Source organism: Amia ocellicauda, chromosome 9 (assembly GCF_036373705.1).
Source record: "Amia ocellicauda isolate fAmiCal2 chromosome 9, fAmiCal2.hap1, whole genome shotgun sequence".
Taxonomy (NCBI): Eukaryota; Metazoa; Chordata; class Actinopteri; order Amiiformes; family Amiidae; genus Amia; species Amia ocellicauda.
In genome coordinates, this window is record NC_089858.1 from 5,122,358 (window position 1) to 5,147,662 (window position 25,305).

The window sequence follows — 25,305 nt, forward strand, 5'->3', positions numbered from 1 at the left end:
GGTCCCAGTAAACCTCTCACCAAAGACCTAGAACATTTCAGCCACAAATTAAACACTGGCATTTGCTACCAAAGACTAATTTTTCAAAAGAATAGCCTGGGAAATGTTAACCCTAACCGTCAAGTTTCCTCATTAAGGTTTGCGTGATAGGAACTGCTGTGATTCTTCTGAATTCCTCCGCCATCTAGAGTAAAGTCACATGTTAGGGGACCTGGTAAGAACATGAAAACAACCTTCCAAATGATGCTAACAATCTGAAACATCTCTGTTTTTATTGTAAAATGTTTGTAATTGGACTAAAACAAACAAATAATAAAATCCATATAAATGACTAACGCTGATCCCCGATCTTATTTCACGCTCAGTTATAGCAAAAATACCTCAGAGGTTTGGATAAAAACAACTTGTTAACTGCCAGTTCTATTGGCTAACGCCAATCTAACCTGAGTTATGTCAGGGAGTTCTACTCGAACATTATATTGACAACACGGTTCTATTCCAGTATAAGTCGATTGTGGTAAAAAAATAAAATTCTTACTTCATAAATCCAGGGCACAGCAGAATGTTTTGTCCTCCTTGAAGAGTCAGCGCCCGTGTCTCTGGCACATTAGACGAACACGAACATTAACTCCGTCCGTCCCTGATGCCAGGCGCCAAAGCTAAACTTCTGGCTTTCCATGCGTTTCTGCTTAGTTACATTTTATTGCAAAATTACAATTAATATTTAACTAATCTTCTGAAGCATAATTACTAATCTTATTTATGAGGTTAAAGTGTGAACTAAACCCAATATTGTCAAGTACAAAGGAGAACCATTGTTTTTATGTAGAATTTACTCCAACCATGTATATAATAATTACTGACCCAATAAATCATTTTTTTCAGTGCAGTCTGAACAAATCGGTGTATCTCTAGTGCAAATATCTTTATGAGAATTGGCCTAAGGTTTGATAAAAATTGCACGGTGTATCTCAGCTTTGCGAATCTAAAACAATTTCTGTCTGCTTTTCTGCAGTGTGCCTAAGCATATCTGTGCCGAAACAGTGAACGTTGTACAAGTATGAAGAGCAGTTTTGTCTGGCATTCGATTAGTACATAGCGTGATATTTAGTGAAAACAGAAAGTTGAGGTCCAATCAAAATCAGTCCTGAATTAATACCATTATTGTGACTGTTAACTAGGAAGCCTGTGTGAGGTAACAACATCTCCATCAACAGATGTGTGGGAAGGAAGCTGTTGTCCTGCAGGACCCCTTAGCAGCTGTTATACAAATTAATCATCCAGGCTGATACATAAGTGGTTTTCTCATAACTACTGAACTAATTTACTGCCTATCCATTCCTGAGTTACTCTGCTGATTGAAAGGCCATAGGCATCTGTATGCAGTGCATGTACTATAGCTGAAACAATTCTTCATAGAAAGCCAGAAAATACATTGTTGCTGCTTTTTATTGGACGGGAGCTTCGTGGAGGCTGATGACACGGAGAGGGAAAGGAAAAGCTCGAGCAATTAAAAAATGAGATTACTTAAGAAGCATTCTAATTTGTAATGGCTTTAGTGATGTGGTCATCGTGACAAAAGGTTTTAATGTCGACTTGAGGGTCTAATAAAATGACTTGCATTCGAAGATGGAATCTAATTATGTGTGGAGGGAAATGTGTGTATGCTATTTATTTATTATTATTATAATTATTATTATTTGAGTGATGACTTTGTCCCAAGTGACTCACATTCATACATGGAACTGTTAAAAGGAATTACATAGTTGTTCTAAATATAACATTCATAAAGCAAAAATACAGTTTAAGATATGGCAATAGAGAAAACAAGTTCCACTATAATATGCATAAGTATAGAGTATGTAGAACTAAAAATGAAACGGTGAACTCATATTTGGATTTGATCAATTAATTTCAGGAGTGAAAAACCTCAATTCCACCTATCCACTTCCAGTGGATACACTAAAAATATCTGCTTTGTAGCACATACCTACAGCATTTGTTATATCGTATCCCGCCACTCTTTGATTCGTTCCTCTTAGCAGGGAGGTCTGGCAGTTCATCCCGTTCTGCCAGGGTGTCTTTCCCCACAATCAAGCGAGTGAAGCCAAAAGCATCATCTAACCAATCGCTCACCCTATCCCTAAATTAAGAGTCCATTGTGGGCTGTCAGTCTGCGCTGTATTACGATGTTATTTTTTTCCCCTATGGTACGTTTATAACTTGGAAAGCAGAGGTGATGAATTATAGCATCTACAGGTGTACTGACTGATGTTGGTGTAGGTGTACTGAAAGATAGGGCTTTGAGGAGGTGCTGGAGGCGTGTCACAGAGACCTGAACATTTTTGGTAATTGTTCCACTTGGTTGTGGAGGGCGATTCATGGGGGCCAATTTAACTGCCCTGTGAATTTTGCTAGCTAAATCTTTGAAATGTTGCAGACTTATTTAAATGCATCTGAGTGTACTTAAACAGTCTTATATCTTCTTACACTTACACAGTTGACACTGTTAGCCCTAGATAAGGGCATCTGCCAAAAAATACTAATAATAATAATAATAATAATAATAATAATAATAATAAATCATATATATTTGCCTTGCTTCAACAGGGATTTGCTGGGGTGACAGAATTTTAAGGACTCCATTGTGAATTTATTTGTTACTGGTGTTTTTCACTTGGATAACATACTAGCCGATGACACAACAGTTATATATAAGAACCTGGTCCCTTCTACTGACCTGCCTGTATGCTGTCTTATGTCTTCTGGTTTCAATTCTTGGATAAAGGCACCAGCTAAATTACTCTATAAATTCCTTTTCATTTTCATTTCAGAACATCGCTTGACAGTATAGCTTACAGTTCTTACATGACAACATAAGAAGAAAGGAGGTTTACAAATGAGAGGAGGCCATTCAACCCATCATGCTCATTTGGTAACCATTAATAACTAAATGATCCAAGGATCCTATCCAGTCTGTTTTTGAATGTTCCCAAATTGTCTCTTCAGCCACATCGCTGAGGAGTTTGTTCAGATTGTGACGCCTCTTTGTGTGAAGAAGTGTCTCCTGTTTTCTGTCTTGAATGCCTTGAAGCCCAATTTCCATTAGTGTCCCCGGGTGCGTGTGTCCCTGCTGATCTGGAAACGCTCCCCAGGTTTGATGTGGTCGATGATTTTGAAGACTTGAATCAAGTCCCCACGTAGTCTCCTCTGTTCCAGGGTGAAAAGGTTCAGGTCCTCAGTCTCTCAGTAGGACATTCCCTTCAGACCTGGAATAAGTCTGGTTGCTCTCCTCTGAACTGCCCCCTGTTTGTAATATGTGGAGTGTGTGGAGCCCTTACAGTTGTTTGTGTACAATAATGTATATTCCGGGGGGGAATAGACATGGCATTTACTATAGTTGTGACTACAGTATAAATTATATTAAATTATATTTAAAATATATTATTCTGAAATATATGTAATATATTTTAAGATATATTTTATAAATATACTTAATATATTTGAAAATATATGTTCAAAATATACTTTTATATATCAATTTTATACTGAAATATATGGTAAAATATACTATATTATATAAGACAAATATATTTAAACTTATATTGTTATATATTTTGAAATATATTGTCTAATATATCTTACATATACTTAATATTATATTATAGTATATTCAGAAATATATGTAAACTTATATTTTTATAAGTTTTTATATATCTTTAATATACAATTAAATATATTTACACATATATGTATTTTATACTACTAAATATATAAAAAATATATGCATAAATATATGTCCACTTATAATATAAATATATATTAAGTATACTGCTAAATGTATAACAATATATTTCATAGTGTATGTACAGTATACTGTGAATATATTTAATTAGACTGCAAAAAGATATCATGTTATCTAAATATACTGGTAAAATATATTTGGATAAACTTACATACACATGTAAACTTTCAATGGAAGTGTAACGTAAAACATTGGGATGCTTAAGCTTCAGTACATTAATAGATTTCACTTAGATGAACTAAAGAAAATGCAATGTACAAACCATGTTTTTTTTAATTCATGTTTGACTACACACTTTACGGAGATTTGTATGCAGATCATTTATTGTTCTTTTAACAGTTCTATACAACAAATAAGTCCACAACTGTAATACCTATATTTCTTGAATGGACTTGTATTACAGATACAAATATTTATCAAAAGGGTCTCATTTTAAATGTGAGGAAACACTATTTGCCAGTTACATTTGAGGGGTGTCGTTTACAAATAGCTGGGTTGCTCTGTGAGACTTATATCACTGGTCATTCATTTTGCATTCAGTGTTCTTCCAATTTCTGACCTTTTAGTCCCAGGGAACAATCTCTGGGTAGCAGCACAAAACCTCAACTTTGTGCTTATCCAAAGTCTCTCTCTTTTCAGCTCCCTTCTGTACTTTATTTTCTCAAAGAACAACAGATTCAGGAAAAACATGAGCAGGATCTCTAAGACTTGGTAGTTGCCCATGCATTTTTGAAAACATAGACTTTGTTTCCTGTAACAATCTCAACCTGAGAAATACAATAACAAAAGATTCATCTTCAATTGCACTTGAAAGGAAAAAAGTCTGTATATCTAAATTATGGAGAAAAAGCTCTACATGGCTAGGGTAGGCAATCTTAAATATACTTTTTGTTCATTTACTATTTATTTCTGAGCAGACACCCTTAACCAGGAGAACTTACAGTAATCACAAAATACACATAAAATAAGAGCACACACAATAAACAATAAGAATAGTAATTATACATCAAGTTTTAACTTAATAATATTAATAATGTTATTCCCTGTGAATGCACCGTGTTTTGGTCAAATCTGTACTGAAGAAAAAAAACAAATGTACATCAGATGTCTGATCCGTTGTCAGTTATTGACTTTTTTTTTTTTGCTTTATTCATCACTTTCTATAATTATAGAAATATATATAATTAGCTGATATACTTGTAAAAGGAAAACTTGTAAAATGTGTTTTAATGCTCCTATATCATTATATTCTATCACTCTACATATAGTCTTTAATTTAAGGGAATGATAAGTTTATACATATATTAACTGTAAAACATATCACTCTTATTGTAGACATCGTTTTAGTTAAGATTATATACAATACAGTGTGTAAAAGTTACCAAAGCAATAAAATACACCAACTGAATATCTTGTCATAACTTCTTTGATTCTTTGATTCATTTCTGGATCCTCAGAGACGTTTTCTTTCCGATTCTGTTCATATTGACGCTTCAATGCCATTGTTGTTGGTGCCATTAGGACCCTTTCTTTATCTGCAATTAATATTATACTAATTAGCTACTAAGAAAGTTCACAATATTAGGCAGATCGCCATTACTTCATCTAATTCATATGTCTGAGTAGAACGAATGACTAGTTGAAGCATACAGTGCTAGCATACAGAGTACTACTTCACATTTTTAGAAGTCATATCGCTAAGGAAATTATATGATTTACTCACCTGAGACTTTACTCATCAGTCATCCTTCTGGCGTTTTCCTGTTCTGGCCACTCGGAAGTTTTCTTCCCATCTTTCGGGTCAGTTTTTCAGCAGAGGTGTGCTCACTGTGGAGACGTGTCCTCTGTCTTCTCCTTGTTGTGATTCAACCAAAGCATATTCTGACATTGTTGTCGAAAGGGAGAAAACTATCATAAAAACCACCATCTCTGGCTTCTCAGAAACTAATCCAGTTTTAAAAGTAACGGTATGTATACAGAGTGGATTCTGATTGGATAAAGACCCTTTCAGTTTTTAGATACTTTCTAAAGCACAAACGAATGCGTACACATGTGCAGGCTGTTGTCCAATCATTGCTAGTCCTGAAAAGCTCTAGTTACACTGTGTTGCTTCAGGATACATGGGCTGCACGCATCTGTGCTTTCTTGGTTGTGACAGGAAAATACGCTCCCTATACCATAATATAAGTTTACAGAAAAAGTTGAAAAATACAATTTTCCATCACTAGCCAAAGATAATCTCACAAACAACCGTTAAACCGTTATCGGTTTTTAATTACTTGAGCAGAAATGTGTCGTTATTGACTTGCCAATGCAAAAATATATGTTTGTGGTGTTGCCAGCAAATTCTCATATTCGAATATATATTATAGCGTCCTGCAATATATATATTGTAACACGGCTGGGGGTTGGGACGTGTTGACACGGGATCAAGGTTAATGTACAGGGAGACAAACCAGGAAGCCACAGATGGGTTGAAAACAGAGCGTTCCGTTATTTTATTAATGGCAGTTGGCTTGTGAGATGGGGTCTTGTAAAGTATAAAAAGAAAAAAAAAAACATTAACAAAAGAAACCTATATTCCGTGCTCGGGTCTAGCTAACCTCTTGCTGGGCGTCTGCCTTAACTAGCTCCGGACCTCTGAGAGGCTTACCGGTTTGGGAAAACAAAATAAACAAAACAAATCAAATAGGAAGTAGGAAGGCTCTTGGTCTTCGGACCGTGCTGGGGTCGTTACTTCTAGTCGTCGTCCTCGTCCAGTCCAGGGTCAAGATCAGTGAAGTCGGGTCCTTATTTCCAACTCTCTCTTTTCCTCCCTGTTGTACTCTCTGTCAAACAAAGGAAACCCATCCCCTTATGTAGGAAGGTGAGTCAGGTTAACGAGCACCAGGTGTGGTGGACTCCAATCACCTGCACCTGCTGTGGGGCTGGGATCTTCTCCAGGTAGGGACCCAGTACCTCAAACTGCCGGTAGATGGTGCCATTTCCACCTAAAGTCAGGGGTCACCAGGATCGGTTGGGAACACAGCGCTTTCTTCAGTTCCTTGAAAGCCCCGTCGGCAGCCGGGGTCCACTGCACCATCTGCGGTTGTTTGTTCCTTGTCATTTCTGTGAGGGAAGTCGCTATCATAGCGAAATTGGGTATAAAACGGCGATAGTAACTGACTAACCCCAGAAATGCTCTCACCTGTTTCTTATTCACAGGTCTGGGCCAGTCTTTATTTGCTGCCACTTTCTTCTCCTGAGGCTTAATCAGGCCCCGTCCGATTGTGAACCCCAGAAAGTCTGCCTCGTTGAATGCCAATTTGCATTTGGCTGGGTTGCCCGTCAGTCCGGCTCTCCTAAGAGAATTAAGCACAACTTGTACCTTTGGCAAGTGCGTTTCCCAATCCTCACTGTGGATGACAACATCGTTGAGGTAGGCGGCGGCATACTGATGGTGGTCCCTCAGGACTCGGTCCATTAAACGCTGGAACGTTGCAGGTGCGCCATGAAGTCTGAAGGGCAGCATGCGGTACTGGAAGAGACCGTCCAGGGTTGAGAAAGCAGTCTTCTCTCTGGCAGCGTGGGTGAGTGGGACTTGCCAATACCCCTTGGTCAAGTCCAGGGTGGTGATGAACCGTTCCTTCCCCAACCGCTCGTCAACCCTAGGCATGGGATACGCATCGAAGTCAGAGATCTCATTCAACTTCTGAAAGTCATTGCAGAAGCGGATGGAACCGTCAGGCTTGGGAACGAGTACGATTGGGCTCGACCAGGCACTGTGGGACTCTTCTATGACTCCCATATCCAGCATCTTCTGCACTTCACTCCTGATGGTCTCTCGTCTGGCCTAGGGTACCCTGTAGGGTCGAAGGGTTACCTTTTTCCCTGGTGCTGTCTTGATGTCATGTTGGACCAGCTTTGTGTGTCCGGAACTGGTTGAGAACACATCAGTGTTGTGGTCAATAAGCTCCTGCACTTCCTGGGTTTGATGAGGAGCCAGCTCCGGTCCAGTGACAATCATCTCTCTGGGTGGTTGGCTGGAACCTGTTTGGGGAAGACAACTGAACAGAGCATCTCTCTCAATCCATTTTTTAAGCAAATTGACATGGTATAGTTGGGTCTCTTTTCTTCTTCCAGGCTGCCTCACTTTATAATTCACCTCGCCAACTTTCTCAGTTATTTCATACGGACCTTGCCAGGTAGCCAGGAACTTACACTCTGCCGTGGGGATGAGAACCATGACCCTTTCTCCGACCAGGAACTCCCATGGCTGAGCAAATATGTTATAAGCTTGCTGCTGTGCATGTTGAGCTTTTTCCATGTTTTCCTTTACAATCGGCATGATTTGTTCCATTCTGGTTTTCATCCCCTCGATGTGTTCAATCAGGGTTCTGTGTGGGCAGGGTTGCTCCTCCCATGATTCTTTGGCTATATCCAGTAGACCACGTCGTCTTCGGGCATATAGCAACTCAAAAGGGGAGAATCCTGTGGATGCCTGCGGGACCTCCCGAATGGAAAACATGAGGTATGGCAGCAGTTGGTCCCAGTTCTTCCCATCCTTCTCTATAACCTTGCGCAACATGCTTTTGAGAGTCTTGTTGAACTGTTCCACCAGTCCATCTGTTTGGGAGTGGTACACAGACGTCCTTAGCTGTTTCACCTGCAGGAGGCGACAAAGGTCTTTCATCAGCTGGGACATGAATGGGGTTCCTTGGTCAGTCAGTATCTCTTTTGGTATGCCAACTCTGCTGAACAGCAAGAAAAGTTATTTGGAAATGGTTTTAGAGGATGTATTGCGCAAGGCCACAGCTTCGGGGTATCGTGTGGCATAATCCAGTATAACCAGGATGTACTGGTGTCCCCGGTTTGTCTTCACTAATGGCCCCACCAAGTCCATCCCGATCCTGTCAAAAGGGGTTTCTATTATAGGTAGAGGCACAAGGGGGTTACGTTGGACTGGTCAAGGAGCCGTCTTCTGGCACCTCGGGCAGGAGCAGCAATACCGTTCCACAGCCTTGTAAACACCTGGCCAAAAAAAACGTGTTAGAATTCGCTCTCTGGTTTTCTCCTCTCCCAAGTGTGCCCCCAGGACATGGCTGTGGGCCAGCTGCAGGACGGTTGGTTGATAGGCCGCAGGTACAAGCAGTTGTTCAATAACCTCACAGTTTTTCTTGCTTATTTGATAAAGCAACCCATTCCTGACAGCAAAATGGGGATATGTCAAAGGGAGCCTATCATCCAGCTGTCTATCCTCCAGAACTTTCACGTTTTTCAGTGCGTTGGCTAGATTAGGGTCATTCAACTGGGCTGTGCCATATTGGCCTCGAAGGGGTGGGGCCGATGATTCCCTTTGGTCCTGCTCTTCATTCTCAGGAAATCCCGGAGCTACGTTGTCTAGTAGCCCCGCCCCTGTCCTTTCGTCAGTGAGGGCCGTCTCCCTATCCTCCTTCGAGGATTCCCTCTCCGAGTCAGCATCTCCCTGGAAGACCTGAAATGAAGGAGGATTACGACGAGCCCATTTTTTGGTTTTGATTAACACTTTTCTTTTTCTTTTGGTCATTGTTTTACCTGCTGTTTCACTGTCTATCACCGTGTTACCGGGTTCCCTTCGGGCTTCTTCCCAAAGTGCATGGAAAAGTGTACAGTCACGCCCAATGAGAATGGGCACAGGTAGGTTTTTCACCACCCCTACTTGGAGTGTACACGGACCCCGGGGTGTGGCTAACGTGACCTTAGTGGTTGGATAACTTCTGGTGTCTCCATGGATGCAGGAAAGGGAGAGAGGTTCTTTTGGGTCAAGTGCAGAAGGGTCGACAAGAGACCATTGGACCAATGTGACCATGTTGTCAGAGTCGATCAGTGCCTGGACCATTTGGCCTCTGATTCTGACAGAACATTCTGGTGGGGGTTCCACTCTGGTTTCCAGGAAGGTGGTCAAGAGATTACAGCCCTTACTTTCCGAGTGTCCGGAAGAAGATTCAGTTGGCATGGGGAGATCATTCAGGTGGCATTGCCATGCGATATGTCCGGTCTCCCCACAGAGGTGGCACGTCCGAGCATCCCTTTCCTTGTTGTCGAGGTCCCTTTTCATCGCATCTTTCGTAGTTCCAACTAAGTCGGAGTCCTGCCTCTCTTTCTGGGCTTTTCTTTGGTTTCACTCCTTGGGGTTTGTCAGACTTGGGGCCTCGTAATAACTCCACGGTGGCTTGGTGGCGCTCCACTAGTTCCACCAGCTGATCTGCGGTCATATGGTCCCCTTGACTCACCACTTTCTTCATCTCCCATGGTAGTGCTCTCAAATAGCGGTCCACGACAATCCTCTCCAGGACCGCAGAAATTCATCCTTGTTCCGGCCGCAGCCATCTCTTGGTGAGGCGAATGAGATCATGCATCTGGGCTCTGGGTGATTGTCCACTCTGGAAGGTCCAGGCATGGTAGCACTGTGCTCTCACATACGGGGTAAGGCCAATACATTTCAGTATTTCAGCCTTGAGGGTGTCATACACTCTGCCTCGAGGTCGTGGTACGTCTTTTGTGCTTCCCCCGTTAGAAATGGTGCGATCAGCCCAGCCCACTGGTCTTTTGGCCATTTCTCTCATTCCGCAGTCCTTTCAAAGACACTCAGGTATGCCTCCACGTCATCATGTTCATTCATTTTAGGGATAAAGTTTGCCACTTTATTCCTAGAGGGGGATTGTTGTGAGCCCCCTCCGGCAGCAGTCAATCCCTCTGTGAAGCGTCGCAGCTCACCCTGCAGCATTGTTGTTTTCCGAAGCTGCTCCTGGATTAACTCGTGAGTCGACGCGCGTTGAGCGAGATTGGCTTCTACAAGTTGTTTAAGTATTGCTTCCATTTTCCAAGGTGACAGGTCTGTCTATGAACCACCAGAGCCTGCCCGCATTCTCCACCATGTGTAACACGGCTGGGGGTTGGGACGAGTTGACACGGGGTCAAGGTTAGTGTACAGGGAGACAGACAAACCAGGAAGCCACAGATGGGTTGAAAACAGAGTGTTCCGTTATTTTATTAATGGCAGTTGGCTTGTGAGACGGGGTCTTGTAAAGTATAAAAAGAAAAAAAAAAAAACATTAACAAAAGAAATCTATATTCCGTGCTCGGGTCTAGCTAACCTCTTGCTGGGCGTCTGCCTTAACTAGCTCCGGACCTCTGAGAGGCTTACCGGTTTGGGAAAACAAAATAAACAAAACAAATCAAATAGGAAGTAGGAAGGCTCTTGGTCTTTGGACCGTGCTGGGGTCGTTACTTCTAGTCGTCGTCCTCGTCCAGTCCAGGGTCAAGATCAGTGAAGTCGGGTCCTTATTTCCAACTCTCTCTTTTCCTCCCTGTTGTACTCTCTGTCAAACAAAGGAAACCCATCCCCTTATGTAGGAAGGTGAGTCAGGTTAACGAGCACCAGGTGTGGTGGACTCCAATCACCTGCACCTGCTGTGGGGCTGGGATCTTCTACAGGTAGGGACCCAGTACCTCAAACTGCCGGTAGATGGTGCCGTTTCCACCTAAAGTACCTCCCATCCAAGATCATTCCCCTTACAGCCTTACAATATATATATACACTCACCTAAAGGATTATTAGGAACACCTGTTCAATTTCTCATTAATGCAATTATCTAACCAACCAATCACATGGCAGTTGCTTCAATGCATTTAGGGGTGTGGTCCTGGTCAAGACAATCTCCTGAACTCCAAACTGAATGTCTGAATGGGAAAGAAAGGTGATTTAAGCAATTTTGAGCGTGGCATGGTTGTTGGTGCCAGACGGGCCGGTCTGAGTATTTCACAATCTGCTCAGTTACTGGGATTTTCACGCACAACCATTTCTAGGGTTTACAAAGAATGGTGTGAAAAGGGAAAAACATCCAGTATGCGGCAGTCCTGTGGGCGAAAATGCCTTGTTGATGCTAGAGGTCAGAGGAGAATGGGCCGACTGATTCAAGCTGATAGAAGAGCAACTTTGATTGAAATAACCACTCGTTACAACCGAGGTATGCAGCCAAGCATTTGTGAAGCCACAACACGTACAACCTTGAGGCGGATGGGCTACAACAGCAGAAGACCCCACCGGGTACCACTCATCTCCACTACAAATAGGAAAAAGAGGCTACAATTTGCACAAGCTCACCAAAATTGGACAGTTGAAGACTGGAAAAATGTTGCCTGGTCTGATGAGTCTTGATTTCTGTTGAGACATTCAGATGGTAGAGTAAGAATTTGGCGTAAACAGAATGAGAACATGGATCCATCATGCCTTGTTACCACTGTGCAGGCTGGTGGTGGTGGTGTAATGGTGTGGGGGATGTTTTCTTGGCACACTTTAGGCCCCTTAGTGCCAATTGGGCATCGTTTAAATGCCACGGCCTACCTGAGCATTGTTTCTGACCATGTCCATCCCTTTATGATCACCATGTACCCATCCTCTGATGGCTACTTCCAGCAGGATAATGTACCATGTCACAAAGGTCGAATCATTTCAAATTGGTTTCTTGAACATGACAATGAGTTCACTGTACTAAACTGGCCCCCACAGTCACCAGATCTCAACCCAATAGAGCATCTTTGGGATGTGGTGGAACGGGAGCTTCGTGCCCTGGATGTGCATCCCACAAATCTCCATCAACTGCAAGATGCTATCCTATCAATATGGGCCAACATTTCTAAAGAATGCTTTCAGCACCTTGTTGAATCAATGCCACGTAGAATTAAGGCAGTTCTGAAGGCGAAAGGGGGTCAAACACAGTATTAGTATGGTGTTCCTAATAATCCTTTAGGTGAGTGTATATTGCAATATATTTTCATGGGTAGTAGTGCAAAATAGATAGTGTTTCACTTCAGTACCTCACTATAGTATTACAGAATGTGTCATCTTAATATCATATTTGTTTCCTGAGTGTAGCAATAATCACAATATTCGTATTTCCTCAGACTAACTGATAAGATTCAGAGAGGATCTTTCAGGTCTACTTCCTTATACTGCAGACGAGAGCAGATTGAGCCTCCATTTACACTAACTGCAAGACTTTGGAAATCTTATCAAATGTCCTTCTAACTATGAAATGAGAACGATGGGTGACAGGACCTTCTCTCATATGTCAACTTTGTTTCTTCTGTTTCACTCCAAGCTAACTGTAGCTGAAATTCCTAAATTATACTGTAATGACAGAATTACATGGTGCTGGGCTAGATGTACACCCCTCTGTCAGATATTGAGGAGTGCAAATTCAATCTCTGAAGCAAAACGCTTTGAAATGCCACCTTACAATGACCGCAGTTTGACCTTGGACTTGTGAGAAACATGTAGAATTTTAAATAGTATCAAACAATGCCTTTAAGCTAATTACTGAATGCATCCTCGCTTGGCTTGATCTATCACCTCACATTTTGTAGTGCTGTGCAAAAGGCACCGAGCTCAGCTGTATCGGCTGTTTCCACACTCGGTCAGCTCCTTATCTGATATGCCCTTTCCTAAAATCCTTTGCTTTCCTTCCGAAGTCACGCTAGTTCTGTTCCCGTCAATTTGCTGGATGCTGTGCGACTCAAAGAACCATTTGTGTGTAGTGTGTGGGTCCTTTTTTATGGCAAAGTTGTTCCTCTTTTATTTTATGTGTATGTATAGCTTTTTAGGTCAGTGTTTGTAAAACCCACTTGGAATGGATTTTATCTGCAAAATGACAAATAATCACCAACAACATCATAATAATAAACATTACCCTATTCATAGAACCTAAATCAGCTTCCTGCATTTCAATCTGTGTCACGTTTTACTGTAAGGAGCATTGTTTAACAATCAAGTCATAAACATATCACTGTAAAATATTAATGGTTAACAGCCACATTATTTATGATTTGGTTCTGGCTCTGTTATCAAGAGTCACTAATTAGCCGTTAACCGCCTGTCATGGCTGTGTTTACAATCAGGTTTATTTGACTATTCATTGTTACTTAAAATTGATCCCATTTATAATCATCCAATCAATACTTTATGATCTGAAAAAATGTAATATTAGTAAGTTACCATTCATAATGATTCATTAAGATATAATACATTGTTTCCTATATATTATCTCAATTTATTAATATACCAAATGTGTATTAATGTGTTACCCTGTTGTTAATAAATGCCAAAAATTGCCTCTTAAAACGAAGCATGCCTGGCACAACATGTTGTGATTGTGAAGGATGTAAATAGAAATGCTGGGTGTCTTGAGGATGTTCTTGAGTGTTGAGTGTAATTTGAATGCTATAAACGCCATTTATGATGGCCTATCGTGTAGTACTTTGTTAAAACAATAATTTTATTGGGTAATGATAATTGGTTCTATTTCCGTTAAGGCATTCTCAATCTATTTCTAAGATTCTCACTGGATACTAAGCCAGTTTTGGCTGATATGAAATGTTCCTACTTTTTGTTTAAGTTTCCTCAAGCACAAACCATCATTTTAACCAATCTGGCAGGTGGCATGACAGCGTTTCATATCCGACGGGCACAGTGACTGCTCTAACCTTCAGTTTGCCTCTGAAGGAAGTTTACCATACAGCCTTGCACACGAAAAAGATACAGAAAATACTCCTGCATTATAATTCTGATTTTTTTTTCTCTTCTTCTTCAGTCAAGATGAAACTTCCTCCAGATCCCAATTAGAAAGGCATTGGCTGCTGCAAATTTGATTTTTAAAGTTTCTGGACATGATGTGTGGCTCCAGTTAGGTTTGTGGGTCAGCAGATCAGGGAATATTCGCCATGCAGATGATCTCACTTGACTGATGGGTGCATCATGTGACTTACTTTCTCCAGCAGCATGCAGAGAGATTTTCTGATAGCATTTACTAAATGTAAGATGGGAATTGACGGCACAGTTATTAGAGCTCAGGGTTTATGGTACATAGCTCTTGCCCTAGTAAATGTTTCTACACCATGCTTACTAGTATAGAGTATATACTGTATAGTAAACTCAAGACAAAGGAAACTAAATACCCCTGTTTCTTTCAGTTAATGATAAGAAGTTTATTGATTTATTTACACATGTATTTCATCAGGGTCTACAGAAAATATATACATTGCAATCCAAATGTTTTTAAAAATTAAGTAAATACTTTCATGATGTGTTTTGGGGTCTTAAGAGCATGACTTAAGGACTTAAGGATCACATACAGTCTATTTGTTAATAGGGTCTGTCTTCATTAATTGGGCTGGGCAGTTTGTTCTAGTCGGCCACAACTTTCTGTGTTGTTGACAGTTTTGCTGTCTGTTCTGAATTGCTTTGCGCTCGGTTTCTGTTTATGTCCCATGGGTCTTCTGTAATCTTCTAAAGGTCGTCTGGATGGACATGGTTAATACTTTGTATGGTTCTGAATACCCCAGTGAAGTATTATAGTAATGTCAAGTCATTCCTTCCTGACTGTTATCTAAGCGATAACATGGAATAAAATCTTAACGCACCACTATCTCTTGTAACTTTTAGTCTATTTTTCCATCCGGTAAGTGATGAAACATCACATCCTGCAACACAGAAATTGCATGAATTTGGACTTTAGACAGCGGCCATGTTTTTTGTAGGTTTAACTGTAAAGTGTTAAAAGTTGCTAATATGATAACTGAGCAGTTAAATCACATACTTTACTTACACACTCCTACCGACACAGGATGTCTTTTTAACAGCTGCAGTAGCTGTCCTTTAAGATGGAGTGTAAATAATTTGGTGTTATTTGTTTTTTTTTATTGTTTTTTAACGGAACCGGGCAGCTTACTTAATTGTAATTTACTTCATTTGTAGATATAAATATATTTTTGCTTTGACACGACTAATAGGGGAAGATACTTTATATAAAGAAAGAATGAATACGTAAATTGATGATGGTGTGAATGTGATTGTTTCAGTAAGACTTGTGTAGTGAGATGTGTAAAGGCCATTTTCTCTAACGAGTAATTGAGTGATATTTGTTCTTTTTAGGGCTATGTGTGATACTTTGGCCATTGCTTCAGAGAACATAGTTGCACTTTGGGATGTGGGTTGGGGTTGCAAATTGCATTAATGCTTTATAATTTTGAACATATTAATGACGTATTAATAGTCTTAAAAGGGACATTTGTAACCCATAAACTCAAGTGTTACTGAGAATATTATAAACTATTCCTAACGTTAATAATAAATTGTAAAGCTTTTTCAGAAGAAACATTGCTAACCAGACCAATTGGAGCTGAAACCTAAGACAGGCATCTCATAGTAATCATAGAAGATCATAGGGACACCTAATAATATAACAAATCAGGAGGCGGAGGGAACCCGTCGAGTTGGCAACAGGCATCGAGGTAAACCAGCGTCAGCAGTGCAAGCAGGTGCTGGTGTTTCTGTGCCCCAGGGGGGATCTGGCTTCCCCCGACGTAGTTCAGTTTGCTCAGCCTCTGTGCCGGATGATTTGTGTGTTTCTGTGAAGAGAGAGAAAGAGGGGTAAAATAACACATCAGCTTGTTCTGTGAGGGGGAGAGAGATCACTCTGTGCTAAGGAGTGCCCTTGCAGTCTGGTGACTTCAGCACTTCTGTAAGTTTGTGGGAGAAGAGTGAGCAGAAGAGCGAAATGCAAATAATTGATATGCCAGCGGGGTCGGGTGTGACTGACTGGAGCTCGGGTATCAGAGGGAGAGGGAAGTGCTTCTGGCCAGGCCACGAAAAAGTCATTCAGGGTAGATGGGCCGGTCAGCGGAGTTGAGAAGATAAGAAAGAGATGTGGTGCGGAGGGAGCTGATGTCACGCCTCCAGGGCCGCACTGAACCGGAGTCACCTGCCTGGCGCACTCCTGCGACCGATGAACTTAAGCAGAGAAGACAACATTTAACACATTCTCAGCACTGCAGGGTAAAAACATCACAGTCAAAACAGTCTTTCACAAACTCCTGTGAATAGTATTTCGATGGAGAAGAAGATCTCAGTGGTCCACACGTGCGTCCTGAACAGATGCTTCTCAAGGAGGTGCTGGGGGGTTATTCGACAGTTGTCTTAATGCTCCCGGGCAGCCAATGCCAAGAGAGGTTAATTGACCCAAGGATTTTAAGGAACCCCAAGAGTTAAACTCCGCTTTTCTAGCAGTCAATTAACTGATTTAAGTAACTTCAAGAGCAATATTTAATTCATGATCAGATTAAATAAATAATTGATAGTAGAAAGACAAAATACAGTGTATCCAGTGAGCGCAAATCAGTATGAAAGTTGTAACGTGAGTCCTGTCTTGTGAAGCTCCACACTTGTGAATCTCTAATGTGGGACATGTCCACCTTGTGCAGCGATGGACGAGGCAGTATATCTTCAATGCACGCTGCACGGCTGCAATGGATACGGTGCCGGGGAACACAATCCCCCTCTTCCTCGAGGGGCTTGATTAATTTGCTGCTGGTTATAACGACGAGTGACAGTTGTGTGATCCTTCTCTGCTGAATCCTCACAGGCTGCGTCCGCCTGTTTCAGACCTTGTAGCTAAAGGTTTAAAGCCAATTCATCGGTGGAAGTTCTTAATTGTCTGTTGTTGTTTTTTGTATATGTATTTGTTTGTTTATAAAATGCAACATTAACAGGAGCTAAATGTGTTAATTACCGAATTAGATGTTAGTAAAAACACTCTTCCATGCAGAGAAGTAGTGATATTTGCTTAATAACAATAATAATAATAATTATAATCATATTTTTTACATCAATTAGCACCTTTTTAAATGCAGCAGCTTCTTTTAGCCAGAAGTGAAGAGAGTCTGCCAGCATGCAGGGTGTTTTCAATGAGTCTAGGCCTTGTAGCTGAATGTCTGCCTGGTGTTTCTCAAGCTGTTTGACTCGCAGTGAGGAAACTATCTTGCAAATAAAGCCTGATGTATGAAGCATGTTTATGTGTGTTGTCATGCTGTCTTGCCTAACATCAACCTAACCTGTGTCATTGTGCTGTTGACCAGCATCCTGCTATTGGGCCTGGAGCAAACCACACACCTTTCTCCTGCACTCCGGTTCTGCCCAGCTCACACGATGCCTACAGCAGAGGTTGATCTCTAGACAACCTTAGCCTCGTGTATCTGACACATCCTGATAAATGGCGCCCTTGTCATGTCTTTGTATAGACTTTGAAGACCAATCTGAGCCCACATTCATTACAAACTGACAGTTTTAACAACACTAACTGGATTGGTGACTGTCTGTCAGTGATACGACTTGATGAGTGTCAGCAAGCTGAGGACATGCTAGTCGAGCAATAAACTCACTCAAGTGAGCAAATCCACCATGTAAAGCCATCCATGCATTTGTAACATAAAGCTATATGTGTAAACTATTGACTGTCAGTGTATGTGATTTGGTAGGCGCTTCCAGGACACTTCTTTGTATGAAATCTCCACCCCTAATGGTCCCTAACTCTAAAATGGCCTGTGAGGTGTTGTTGCTTTTAAAATTTCAAATATTTAAATCTATTTCAGCAGAAAACAAATGATTGCACACTTCTGCATTACTGTAAGACCGTCTTTTATTTACAATTAAAGCATGAATACATGTGTTTATTTAATTGTTTTCATTTATTTATTTGAAAACACGTAATCAGAATGTCCTGGCAGTGAAGCCATAATGTTAAATTGGGACAATAATGGACAAAACCAAAATAAACACATGGACCGTAATGAACTTCTGATATATGTTGTTGTTGTTGTTGTTGTTGTTGTTGTTATTTTGTGGAAACTACAGGTTATACAGTACTTGTTTTTCCTGCAATGTACATGTAATGTAAATATTCTGAAAAGCGCAGGCGATCATATCACCGGTATTTAAAACAATCTGTTTTGAAAGGCTGAGATGTGGTTCACAGACACACACTTACACACACTCAAAAAGCAAAAATAAAGGGCCAGCTGAGAGATGCGGTCATCAGATTGAATAAATCCACTCATTGTTTTATTTTGTTTATTTATTTATTTTAGCTTTCATCACTTTTGCTTGAATGCCTCTTGTTATAGTCACTGCCACCAGTACCTCCTTGTTTTATCTTTTACTGGCAGCCCTTTTAATCCTTCTACAGTATGGGCCGAAACATAGAAAGTAAATATTTAAGGCACTGCTAAACATTTTTAAGAGAAATCAAGAAGATTCTTAATTGGGCAAGACAAACCGCTTCCAAAGTTTTACAGATTTCTTAGGGAAAAAAAGTATTTAGTATAGATGGGTCAGTTATCTGTTCAAGTACAAGAAGATACTAGTAATCCAAGGAGTAGAGAGATCAGGAGTAGACAACTGCTTTTGTGTGTGTTGTGGCTTCCACACGTTTGGTCTGTATGGTACTGACACTGGGAGGAAGCCATGGAAGTGCAGTGCTTCTGAACATTGCAGACAAGAGGGAAGAGTATTGGACTGTTCCTCCCCTTCTAATCCACAGGCCGAAGTTGGGTCTATGTCTGGCGAGAAGAGACACTGATTGATTGCAGGGGGATTGTCGAAAGTTAACTGATCTATTCCCAGGGATTTAGTCAGGAGTCTATTTCGGGCTCGGCTGCAGCAAGGACAGAATTAGATCCAATGCCATTTCACTCGAGCTGTTGACGAGTTGTGAGCTGTCCGAGGCTGATCTTTATAGCGCATTCAGCGACATTAGACCCAGGATCGGCATTATCAGGTTTTCCTCATGAGTAAAAACAAAAAGTTTAAACTGAAATTGTGATTTTAGAGGAGGAGACTTTAAAATCTGTGATGATGATGATTCACATTCACCGTTGCATGTCCTCCTTTTTGCTGATGTAGGCCTCCTACTTTTCAGACCAGATCACACCTTATGCCTCTGTTTCAGTAGACTGTTTCTGTTCAGTGTGGTCAGTATGTGAACATCCCTTGCTCGTTTTTGTCTCCTACCATCCCTCCCCACCCAAATCCATGTTCTCCAGCCCTCCTCCTAGACATCATGACGGTGGCTGGCATCCAGAAGCTGGTCAAGCGCAAAGGCCCCTGGGAGATGAGCCCCAGTTTCCTGGACTATGTGGCCATGGACGTGTACTCCTTCCCGGCCGCCCACGCCAGCCGCGCTGCCATGGTGGCCAAGTTCCTGCTGAACCACCTGGTGCTGGCCGTGCCCCTGCGCATCCTGCTGGTCCTCTGGGCCTTCCTGGTGGGCGTCTCGCGGATCATGCTGGGCCGACACCACCTGACCGACGTGGCCTGCGGCTTTGCCCTGGGCTTCCTGCACTACAACCTGGTGGAGATGGTGTGGCTGTCCTCCAACACCTGCCAGACTCTCATCTCCATCTCCACCTTCAGCTGGAGCCCCTTTTTTAAATGACCTGTGGCTTCTTCTCTCTCAGAAATCACACTTTTTAGGAAAATGTGTGTGTGTGTGTATATATATGTAAATATATATATATATATATATACAAACATACTTTTGCCACATAGGTTTTTTGTTGTTGTTGTTGTTATTGTTGCTTCCCTTAATCATATTTTTCACCAGGAAACTTGTTTTTTATATGCAATACAATATTTCAAGACTGGCCATTTGGAAATGCTTTGGATGCTCTTTCAGTGTCCGAGTGGCTTTGGATTATTATTGTTTCATCTTATTCGTGGTCACCGTGCGCATGGCAACAACGGTGAATATGAATTCTCTCGACCGCCGGCAGAATCAAGTGTTAAGACCTCAGCATGGACTCTGGAGCAAGGAAAGAAACTCTTCTTGTTATCAACCCAGCAATCCATTCAGAGAAAACAATAATAACACTAATAATCAGGGATTTTGCTATGACAGCACATCTGTGGCTAAACTGATAGGGGGCGCAGTTTCAAGTCCATCTTTAATTGTACTCTTTTTCACCATGACATATTTTTGCTCTAAATTGAAAGTTGTATTGGCTCTTTTTTCCCCTACAGGTATTTATTTTGTTTATTTATATATAATTATATTTAATATAATTATATAAGTATCACAGATATTGCACTGAGATTTAAATCCTACAATTTGCAATGCTTTCCCTTATTTTTGAGTTGCTCCTGAATTTTGAACGGGGTTGTAAATGTATGATTGAATTAAAGAGGCTTGATACGGTAAATATTAACGATAAAATGAATGTGCTTTTCACAGTACCGTTACTAAACTTTCTCAATGAACTGCTTATTTTTTTTTTATACAGAAAGGAAATGGTAGTTTACACCTTAATGGTTTTGTATAGCATAAAAGACTTCAACTTAACTGTCAAGTATGCACAGTAACCTTTCCTTCCTGCAGTGACTGAACTTGCTTTTTGCTTTTTTAATATCTACTTCTATGCAGCAGTTCCAGAAGATTTCTTGAAAAGACCTTAAAACATATTTTAGGTTGTATCAAACAGTTTTCCACTGCTGTAAATGCAGCGGTGTCATTTGTTAACAGCCAAGTGTCCGGTATGTCAGACTAGGGTAAGGGAATCTCAGGTAATGAACTGGGGAAGGTGGAGCTTTTGGGACACTTGAGTCTTCCTCACTGGCAGCTGGTGGGACATTCTGGAAGGCCACGCTCTTCTCTAACTAATTTCAGGAGTTGCCTGTACACTCAAAATACCTCGACGGGCAACCACAGTGTTCAGACTCGGCAGTAAGCCCCTGTCATCTGGAAACTGTATCCAAATTCCTCATTTCATAGTTTCTAAAAAACTGCATGTGCCTTGTATTCAATCGATCCGTTTAGCGCTACTTTCGCTACACTTGCTGCAGCTTATGGCAGCCCCACAACTTTGATTCAACCCAGGCTTTCGGCCATTTTGAAAAATCACACCTTCTAGACCAAAACAACAAACAAATGACAAACGAAAACATATCCTAAAATGATCCTATCAGCTTTCTGTGAACACAAGACTCCTGGGATTACATAATTGAGAATCCCTCTTTGGAAATTTCAGATCCTTAATGATGCATATTTTTCAGAACTGTCAATCAGATGTTAATGGTGCTGCTTTTCTTTTTCTTTTCGCCAATGCCAAGCTGAACACCAGTTTGTGTGTTGCTGAGCAATGCAGTACAATGTGTCAGACTGCATTTGAAGACTTTGACAATGAAATGAGAAACAACTGCACTGTGCTTGCACTGTTGAAACATCCTTTATCAAAACGCCCTTGTGTTTTATAGCAATGTTGAAAGAACATACACCTTTGTGCATTAGAGTGTGTGACACTATTGTATATGTTGCCTCCTTTATGATTTGAACAGAATTAATTTGATAGCCGTGCAAAACGTTACGTTACAGTTGGTGGAGGAACTTATTTCAATGTTTGTATGGTGATCAAAAGTAAGTGGTTTTCATTGCAACGTGTCATAGCCTTGACAATGATCAGATCTTTTATGAAGATGTCCATGCCAGTGAATAACATGTGGATAGTATTACAGTATATAAAAAAGAAATACAGTAGGATTGCAGATCTAACAGTAGTTTTCTTAAGTTGTGAATCAGACAGCATACGACATTAGTCTTTTCTCAGTCGTTTTGTTGATGAAGTTTTCAAATTGTACATTTTACCAAACTGTGTCCATGTATTGTATATACTTTTCCTACCTGTACAGAGAGTGCTACAGACTTGTATAGAAACACAATGCTTTCTTTAATTAACTGTACATACTGTGAAAAAAATTATAAGGGCTGATTAAACTGCCATGTGTTTTACCAGATGCCACATTGTAGACACAATGCAATTGCTCCCAGGAAAAGGTGGATTTCAGTGGTTCAGGCCAGTTGCATTGTATAGGAAAGTGGTAGGAGCAATTTGGTTCTGGTACTATTTCATTGTGAGAGACCCCAGATCAATGTTTATACTATCTGACTCATTGTCATGGTCCTAAATCTTTTCTGCTTGCAATAAAAGGTTCTGGTCTCTGCAAGAGCAATGCAGTTGTTAAAATAGCATCAGGTGTGGGATGAATTGGATGCTATGAAACTGTCATTTTTCTGACTCTTTCATTATTCTGTATTGCCAACTACATTATACATGTTTGGATCTGATCAGTTTTCTTTTAAGGGGAGGTGGTGGCCAATCATTTATTGTGGTAAAACCAACACATCTTATGATTGATTTATAGAGTGGCAGTCAAACGTTTACACAACCTCTGTCTTAACCCTTTTAGGCTGAATTGATATAAATATAAACTTGATAACAAGTATAGTTTCATGAATAATATCACACATAACGTGTCAAATTAAGTGTGTACATATTGTCAACAACAGCTGTGTATTTTGAGAAAAAATACATAATAAAACATCCATACACATAATAACACAGCGTGTCTGAATGGTCTGCTGGAAGTGTGGTTATGTTTGCTGCTGGAACCGAAATGTTTTTCTAGGAGCGCGGAGACTGTTCTTGAAATGTAAAAAAGGGAACGAGAGTCTTTCACCCAATCATGTCCAACTCACTTCATGGTTTCATTCTGTGTGTTTGTTGGTTCAATCTTTCATTATAGTAGAAGAGTAATTTCTGGGGGAGGTAAAGCGCTGCAAACTGGGACGGCAGCTTTCAGTCGTCAGCGGCTTGGGATCCAATCTGGCTCTGACCCACAAGGGAAATTATTGTTTCAGCTACAAAAGCGCTCAATAAGAATCTGCTGCTTAGAATAACCAACATGTTTGGCACCATTTTACAGCCATTCCCCGATAACAAGAAACACTACATTAATACTGTAGATCCTGCGAAAAGGATAGAAGCCTTGAAGCAATATAAAATGTATGCATTGTTAGTGTCTGTCAAATACAATTATTTTCAATATATTTAGTAATGAACCTGAATGGCAAAAGGGCAACAAACTGCCACTGAAGATGTGCCACATTTATTTCCCAGCGACAGCACTAGAACTGAGGTTAACATGTCAGTAAATTATATCAGCTGTTTAGATGGAACTGCACAACTGTACTTTTGATAACTGCATTCACAGTGGGCACTGTTGCAAGTACCAATTTGGTCTGCTGTTACTTACAATGTAACATCTCAGGCAGATGGTTTCTTCCCCCCTGTCGTTCCCTCCATATTATGTTAGATATACTGCAAATATAAATATAATAACTAATCTGTAACTACCCATTAATTAGTAATGTGTAAATAGTGTCTACTTAGAGCCGATAATCTGCCCTCTCATGCAAGCAGTTTAACAGTTTAACGGAATAACAGTTTACCTTCCATTCTGCTGCCATTTCATTATTATGATTTTTTGGTAAATTCAGCCTTCCTTAAGTGTGCTTTGGTGCCAGTTATTTGTATCACACACATCTCATATTCACGACACAATAAAGGTCCTGGGGTGCCAGACATGTTGATGAATGTCAGTACAGGCCTGCGTTCGGTTGTTTCTGTGTCTGAGGGAAGGCAGTGACAGGTCTTTCATTTGAGGGGCGAAGCGATGTGAAAACACTCTGTGGTGATAAGGGATTATCTCTCATGCAGTCAAACAGTGTATGGTTTGTGTTGTTTTCTTTATATCTTTTTAAAGTATGAGCGATGATACTGTCAAAGATGTTAATAGTTATTTTCTACCTAAACCTGTGGGTTGGGTAACTTTATTTTGTGTTGTTTTTGCTAAAAATATCAAGATTATTAACGTGATTTAAGAAAAATCTATTTGACTATTGGTCTATCGACTATCTGGCATGTTCATTTTTAAAAGACTGTGTTATTTAGGTTTATGAGTTAAGAATCTGCATGATTTCTTTCATTGGTTTCTTTTTTTTAAGGAAAAAGAAAACTTGTTTTAATATATACTACTCAATGGCTGATGTAAAAAATAAAAGAGGCTCTTTTTCAACTGGGTTCATTTCTCTTTTTTTTGTAGTTTGTTTTGTGGGGAGATGGGCATTGAGGACTTTATGCCCAAAATCATTTTTGTATTTTTGTGTGCTATTTTAAGCATGTGTATGATTTTTAAAAGGTATTTCATGACAGAAAGCCAGTACTATATACCGTTTAATGTGATAGGGACACGTTATATGGAGAAGTGTTTCTTAATTTTGTTCCTGTGTGTGTAACTGTCGATTGAGCGATTAATAGCAATGTTGTTATTTGAACAGGTTGATTTTTACTGTCTCTGGAGTCTGAGAATTGTGAGAATGAAAACACAAGCGTCCAGGAGAGAGAGCAGGTGAGACCCGGCCTGTTTGTGACATTGCAAACAAGCATCTCATGATGAACTGTGAACTTACTTCTCTGCAGACCTAGCTAATGTAAGACTTTGTGACATACCAATGACTGAGTGAGATCAATCTACACATCTAACTACCTTTTTATCCTTTCACAGGTAGGACTCCTCTTGAAGTTCCTCTCATACTTACTCCCTCTTGGTCTCTCTCTCTCTGGAGTGTTTTGCTGTTGATTGGCTGTCCTGTCTCCTCTCCCTCCAGCCAGAGTGGTGCGTCTCGTCTGAGGATCTAGCCAATCGGAGGCTCGTCCAGGCTGGTATAAGTCAGTCATTCACTGCCAAACCGCTCCTTGCTGCTGTCAAACCCCAGAGGGCCTGGGAGTGAGTTCCTTACGATGCTGTATACACTACT

At 40.6% G+C, this 25,305-nt stretch overlaps 1 protein-coding gene across 1 annotated transcript in view; it reads left to right on the top strand.

Moving 5' to 3' along the window:
* Window positions 1-24,568, top strand: part of LOC136758433 (inactive phospholipid phosphatase 7) — a 32,365-nt gene extending 7,797 nt beyond the window's left edge. Inside the window, exon 2 of the mRNA XM_066712773.1 lies at window positions 19,700-24,568. Coding sequence (XP_066568870.1) covers window positions 19,700-20,091 — 392 coding nt within the window. The 3' untranslated portion in view covers window positions 20,092-24,568. The remainder of the gene's footprint in view (window positions 1-19,699) is intronic.
* The last annotated feature ends 737 nt before the right edge of the window (window positions 24,569-25,305 follow it).